Genomic DNA, 6,778 nt, shown 5'->3' with positions numbered 1-6,778 from the left:
TTAGTGGGAATTCTTCCTCTCCTCACAGCGGGCGCCAGAGTAAGGGGGACGACAGCGGCATTTGTTAGGAGAAATACACTTCCCTCCATTCAGGCAAGTCTGAGTGCACACAGCTATGAGCCAAGAGAAAAAAAAGACAAAAGAAACAACACAAAAAAAGAAAAGAAAAGAAAAGAAAAAGAGTGTTAATCATTTATTTAAATACAAAGAAAAACACTGAAAACTCTCCCTCGGTAGACACCTACACATCATTTAAGGAAGGAAGGAAGGATGGACAGAATGAAGGGAGGAAGGAAGGAGGGAAGGAAGAAAGGAAGGATGGACAGAATGAAGGAAGGAAGGACGGACAGAATGAAGGGAGGAAGGAAGGAGGGAAGGAAAGATGGAAGGAAGGACAGAAGAAAGAAAGGAAGGACGGACAGAATGAAGGAAGGAAGGACGGACAGAATGAAGGGAGGATGGAAGGAGGGAAGGAAGAAAGGGAGGAAGGACAGAATGAAGGAAGGAAGGATGGACAGAATGAAGGGAGGAAGGAAGGAGGGAAGGAAGAAAGGGAGGAAGGACAGAATGTAGGGAGGAAGGAAGGAAGGACAGACAGAATGAAGGGAGGAAGGAAGGAGGGAAGAAAATAGGGAAGAAAGGGTGGAGAGAAGACAGGAAGGAAAGATGGAGTGAGAGAAGAAAAGAGTGTTAATCATGTTTTTAAATACAAAGAAACGTGTGAAAGACGGAAACGTCTGTGCAGCTTGTAAATCTTAACACCACAAATCCATCAACAGGCCACAGACGTGAGAAGTGTTTCCAAGTCTGCTTTGTGTCACATCTGGAAAAACACTCGGTAGACACCTACACATCATTTAAGGAAGGAAGGAAGGACGGACAGAATGAAGGAAGGAAGAAAGGATGGAAGGAAAGACAAGGAAGAATGGGAGAAAGGAAAGATGGAAGACAGAGAAGGAAGGAAGAAAGGGATGAAGGACAGATGGAAGGAAGGACAGAAGGAAGAAAGGGAGGAAGGAGAGAATGAAGGAAGGAAGAAAGGATGGAAGGACAAAAGGAAGGAAAGACAAGGAAGAAAGGGAGGAAGGACAGAATGAAGGAAGGACGGACAGAATGAAGGGAGGAAGGAAGGAAGGATGGACAGAATGAAGGAAGGAAGAAAGGATGGAAGGACAAAAGGAAGGAAAGACAAGGAAGAATGGGAGAAAGGAAAGATGGAAGACAGAGAAGGAAGGACGAAAGGGATGAAGGACAGATGGAAGGACGGACAGAAGGAAGAAAGGGAGGAAATAAGAAGGGAAGGAAGGAAAGAAAGGCAAAAGGAAGGAGGGAAGAAAGGTAAGAAGGACAGATGGGAGGAAGGACAGAAGGAAGAAAGGGAGGAAGGACAGAAGGAAGAAAGAAAGGAAGGAACAAAGAAAAGATAAAAGAAAGGTAGGAAAGACAGATGAAAGAAAGGAAGGAAGGATGGAAGGACAGATGGAAGGAAGAAAGGAAGGAAGGATGGAAGGACAGATGGAAGGAAGGAAAAGAACACAGGAAGGAAAGTGGGCCGGATTGCACCCCTTGGCGGGCCGGTTCTGGCCCACGGGCCGCATGTTTGACACCCCTGATCTACCTCCACATCTCTATCTATTAATGTGTTAATGTTGAACTCACCGGTATGGCAGGCACCGCCCAGCCACCCATCCGGACAGCTGCAGATTCCCGGAGCCACACAGATTCCCCCGTTCCTGCAGCCTTGGGGACAAATCGCTGCATGGGGAACAAACCATAGAAAGATATTCTTAGATCTGAGCTTTAACTATAACGTCACACATGTTCACTGTTTAAATCTCAGCAGGTTTTTAGATGGAGCCATATGGGTTTGTTTGTGATAGCAGGTTATTTGAATATGATAGCAGGTTATTTGAATATGAAAAGGTCATCTAAGCAAACTACCTTCTTTCCTCCCTCCCTCCCTCCTACCTTCCTTCCTTACTTACTTCTTTCCTTCATCCTTCCTTCTTACCTTCCTTATTTCCTTTCCTCCCTTCCTACCTTCCGTCCTCCATCCCCCTTTCTTCCTTCTGTCGTTCCTTCCTTTCTCTCTCCTTCCTTCCTTCTTCCCTCCCTGCCTTCTTTCCTTTACTCCCTTCCTCCCTCCCTTCCTTCCCTGACTCTCAAACACAACAGGAGGGTTAAACTACAATTTACTGACAATGTCTCAATCACCAATTCACAAGTCGTAAAAACTTCAGTATCGCTCATCACCACTAAGTCAGATGGATAGTTGTTGGGGTTGGGGGGGGGGGGGGGTTAGGGTTAGGGGGGGTTGCTACTCATCGTCACAGCACTTTGGAAAGGCATGAGAAATGTTTTAGTTAAGCTCTCACTGCTGAATTGCTCCAGCAGCTGAGAGACCGGGGCTCCATTTGGTGGCTTTGACCTTTGGGTGTAAATAGGGCAATTAGATACGGCAATAAAAAAAACAGACCTTCTTGGCATTTGGAGCCGGCCCAGCTCGAGGGGCAGATGCACTTGGCCACTCCGTTAACAGCGGTGCATTCCCCTCCGTTCCAGCATCCCCCGTCACACGTCACTGCCAATGACACAAAACACACCTATCAGCAAAGACCGTGATGAGACAGATTGACCTGTTTATTATAAGTGTTTTCAGCTAGCAGTGGTCATGAGAGGCCAAGAAACACACATTATATCTATTGATTCAGATATATTTCCAGCTATATCTCCCTACATGAATGTCTATATGAGTGCTTTTCATCATTTCTGGCTTGAGAATAAAGTAATAGTTATTTACTTTTCCTTGGCACCTGATGAATTCACCACAAAAAGGAAAAAAAACTAAACAAAAAGTCCAAAAAAATATGTTATAGGGATTATTTTGTGACCCCCTTGTTGGGAAACATTGGTCTCAGTGCTGTTTCAAATGTTTCTTCCCCCCTGCCAAGAACATGATTTATTTTATTTTATTGCCAAAGAACACTCACTCACATGTAAAGATATTAACGTACCAAATAATAATATAAAGCCTTTAAAAAGCCACCCTGATTTGAATCTAACTGTATAATGTATTGTTATCTACAGCCCTGATACTGATAACCTAACCTTTAGGCTCATTTACACACTAACAGCACTTAAACTAACTAACTAACAGTGACTTATTAAACTACTCCTGCAGTTTGGCTCCATCAGCAAGAGATGGGAAAAAAATATTAGAAGAAGAAATCAGCTGTATGTCTTATAAAACACTGACAGCTGTGTGTTGAAATATAAAGATAGTTTTTTTGTATAACATGCAAGAAAAACAGTCCGTATGATTTAATGTAGATGGATTTCCAGCCTGACAACTGCTACATAAAATGAGCAGAAAAAAGTACTTTAACATGATGTTCAGCTTTCAGGCTTCCAGGCTTCCAAGTTTTCAAGACCACTGGATTGTGAAGTAGTCCACAACTGCTGGACCGGCCAGATGGTTACCTTTGTGACAGTATCTTCCTCCAAATCCAGGAGGACATCTGCATTTTCCAGGCCGAAGACACTCTCCTCCGTTTTTACATTTGGGATAACAGTTGGCTGCATTCACACAAGAACACAAAGGTTTCTGGCATTACTGGTTATAGTCTGGTTCAGCTTTTAACTCTTTATATTACAATCACACATTTTAGACATTTCAAATGATCAGTAGTTAAATTACTTGTTTTTGTATGTGACGTGACACTTTGGTTGCCAGATCTGAGCACTTTTACATATTAATGATAATCATAAAGGGATTCACTCTGCCTGCAACTCTTTGCGTCTTAAAACCAGGATGTTTTTCCCATTAAGAAGGAGCTGCTGTGCTCTTGGCTTGAAAAAGATCTGCATTAAACTGGAGACATGAAAACGTGTGTTATAGTGTGGATCAAACAACTCAAAACGTATCTTTTTAATTGACCCTATAATTAGCTTTTTAATTAAATGACTTTTGGTCTTCTCTTTCTTTCCAAAGAAACTGTGTGAATGCTATTTTATAAAAAGTAACACTCATTATTCTTATTTTCTCCCTTCCTCCTTGCCTATCTATCTGGTATGGTTTTAAACTTTATAAGACTTGCTGCTGAGTTTTAAAGCACTTTGAGCTGCAATTTGTGCATGAAAGGTGCTTTATGAATAAAGTTCATTCATTCCTGAAAATACAGTACAATTATATTTGGTTTACAGGCTATTTGGGTGCTTGTCTTAATAAACTATGTCATGCATTAAGTGTCTGAGTCATGGGTTTAACACATGTCTATAAGCAAGGAGAAGGAGTTTGTGCATTTTACGCATTAATACACCTTAAATGTACTTAAGCATGATCATAGACATAAAGTTGTAACATCACCATACTGGCAGGTCTCTCCTTCATAACCCCGGGAGCAGTAGCATGTATTGTTCCGGATGCAGACTCCTGCGTGTTGGCACGGAGGGTCGCACGTCGCTTTTGGGTCGAAAACAAACCCGACCGCGACTCCCCTCGGTGGGTCGGAGCGAGCGGAGCAAAGCCCGGTGAGGGTGAGCAAAGAGGCCAGAAGAACCGTGGAGCTGAGACCCGTGAAGATCATGTTTGATGTTGTTTCGTCTCTTGAAGTGGAGACTGGAAGGAAGGAAGGAAGGACGGAGATAGATGAGAAAATCCCCTTTACAAGGCACTGAGACTGTCTGCAGCCAGGTGCCGGGGTGCCGGGGGTGCGCAGGCGGGGCTGGGCGGGGAGAGCTTCATGGTGGGTGTGATGTGTGATGGGTGGTGACAGTGGAGAGATAAAGATGGGAGGAAAAGTTTGGAAAACAGCATGACACGACACACAAACATTTCCTGGAGAGAGGAAAGAGAAATGTTTGTGGATGCACTGAACAGTTAAACAAAGGTAATGTTCATATTTCAGAGTTTAAATTGAATTAATGTTAACTAGCTATTGTTAGCGATGTTAACTTTAGCTGTGTGTAAGTGTTCACGTTTTTGGTCGTTTTCTAACCCAGTGGTTCTGAGAGTTGGGTCCGGGGACCTCCAGGGTTTCATGAATTGGTGCCAATTACGGGTCTTCAGCAAAAAGGAGAATCATTTATTTCTAATTTCATCCATACATGATACCAGAGGTGGAGCTATGTGGTGGCTTTTGGGCCTGCAGCCATTAATGTTTTCTCAAAATCAATCAATCAATTAATCAATCCATCAAACAGTCAGTCAATCAGACTTAATATAGCACTTTTCATACAGTAAAAGCCCCATATCTCCTTTCAAACCTGTTGAAATCACTTTTTTTGAACAGTGACTTGAACCATGCTGACTGAATCTGAGTGAGTTTGCAACATTATGATTTACAAAATGTGATAAAATGTAATTATAGAAATGCAAATATAAGAAACACAAGTTTTATATGAGTTTGACAATAATTTAAGACAATGTATGCAGGTTTTGAACAGCTCTATTGAATGGATAATGGCATCTTCTGCATACACAAAAATATATTAGCAATACATTTCCAGACTTTTAATTATTTTTTTAGATTTATCAATTAGACATTTGGTCTGTACAATGTCAGAAAATGGAAAAAAATGTCAATCACTGTTTCTTAAAGCCAAGGGGATGTCATCAAATGTCTTTGTTAACAGTCCACAACACAACAATTTACTATTACAGAAGAAAACCAGAGAAACCAGAAACCACATTTAAGAAGCTGGAAGCAGAGAAGTAGGACATTTTTAGTTAAATAGTTGGCAGTTAATCCCCTCTTGATATAGGCTATTAATCTTCTAGCTACACTAACCAACAGCCAGTGAATGTGACAGGCAGAAAATAGGTCAAGTTTGGAGCCTCCTACCTTATTAATTTCATCAAGCAGGACCCATGATGTGAGTCCATGTCGAGCACATGTGTAAAAACCATTTCCTTACACCTGGAGAGAGGAAATGCAGGGCCTATATGAACTATGGGGTGAGGGAGGGGACGCTCTGCTTTAATGGCTAAAACATATCTATGGGGGGGATGTGGTTGTACTCCCTATGGGCTAACCTCTGTACAGTGAAACCTGCTGACCGACAGCTAACAGGAAAGTAACTCTCCATACAAGTAGATTTGCATATGCTCATAATTTACCTTTTATCATGTTTCCATAAAAAGCGTCTTTTACTTTTTATGTGTTGACATCTACAATAGCAGGTCACACACAGTTCTGTATGCTGCTGACTACCAGATTGAAAAGTAGTCAAATCATCCATGAAGTCTAAAGTTTCAGGTTTAAAATTTACATTACAAGCTGCCCATTACAATGACTGTAGAACATAAAAAGCAGACAGGAAGTATTTCTTCAAGAACTGGTGTGTCCAACATTGCTGAGTCCAGTCTTGGCAGAGAAGAAGCTCTTAAGGTCTTTCTCTTTTTCCCCCAACAGCCTGGACTCAGATTGTCCTGTTTTGTGCCCTGTGCTTATGATTGAGCTCTTTTAAAGCACTTTACATTTTAATCTTTCATTTGCACTCTATGTCCTTTTAATGATTTCAAAGCTAATTTATTATTTTATGCTGCAATCATTTTATTTATGTCTTTCTATTTTTCTGTACTTTGTTTTTATGGTTTTTATGTATGTTTTAAGTTTCTCAAATTACATGTTTTTCTGTTTTATGTAAAGCACATTGAGTTGCCATTGTGTATGAAATGCGCTATATAAATAAAACTGCCTTGCCTTGCCTTGTGACTTAAATTCAGATAAAAAGAAGATCAAATATTTTATTATGCATACATGAAAATCACTCACCT

General features: G+C 41.2%; 1 protein-coding gene across 1 annotated transcript; it reads right to left on the bottom strand.

Annotated features, from left to right (window-relative positions):
• On the bottom strand, positions 1–4,586 carry seraf (Schwann cell-specific EGF-like repeat autocrine factor). The gene is made up of 5 exons (XM_053326837.1): positions 4,367–4,586; positions 3,481–3,576; positions 2,477–2,581; positions 1,619–1,755; positions 1–99 (listed from the first exon to the last, which is right to left on the bottom strand). Exons 1-5 carry the CDS (start codon positions 4,584–4,586, stop codon positions 1–3), a joined length of 657 nt encoding a protein of 218 aa, XP_053182812.1.
• Between the last annotated feature and the right edge of the window lie 2,192 nt (positions 4,587–6,778).

This window comes from Scomber japonicus, chromosome 10, assembly GCF_027409825.1.
Source record: "Scomber japonicus isolate fScoJap1 chromosome 10, fScoJap1.pri, whole genome shotgun sequence".
NCBI lineage: Eukaryota > Metazoa > Chordata > Actinopteri > Scombriformes > Scombridae > Scomber > Scomber japonicus.
This window is presented reverse-complemented; position numbering and strand designations above follow the sequence as displayed.

Excerpts from the sequence above, each read along its gene's own strand:
- seraf (XM_053326837.1), bottom strand. The coding sequence starts at position 4,586 with ATGATCTTCACGGGTCTCAGCTCCACGGTTCTTCTGGCCTCTTTGCTC. Across the intron at positions 3,577-4,366 it reads AGGAGAGACCTGCCAGTATG|CCAACTGTTATCCCAAATGT; the intron begins GTGATGTTACAA and ends GTGTGAATGCAG. Across the intron at positions 2,582-3,480 it reads AGGAAGATACTGTCACAAAG|TGACGTGTGACGGGGGATGC; the intron begins GTAACCATCTGG and ends TGTCATTGGCAG.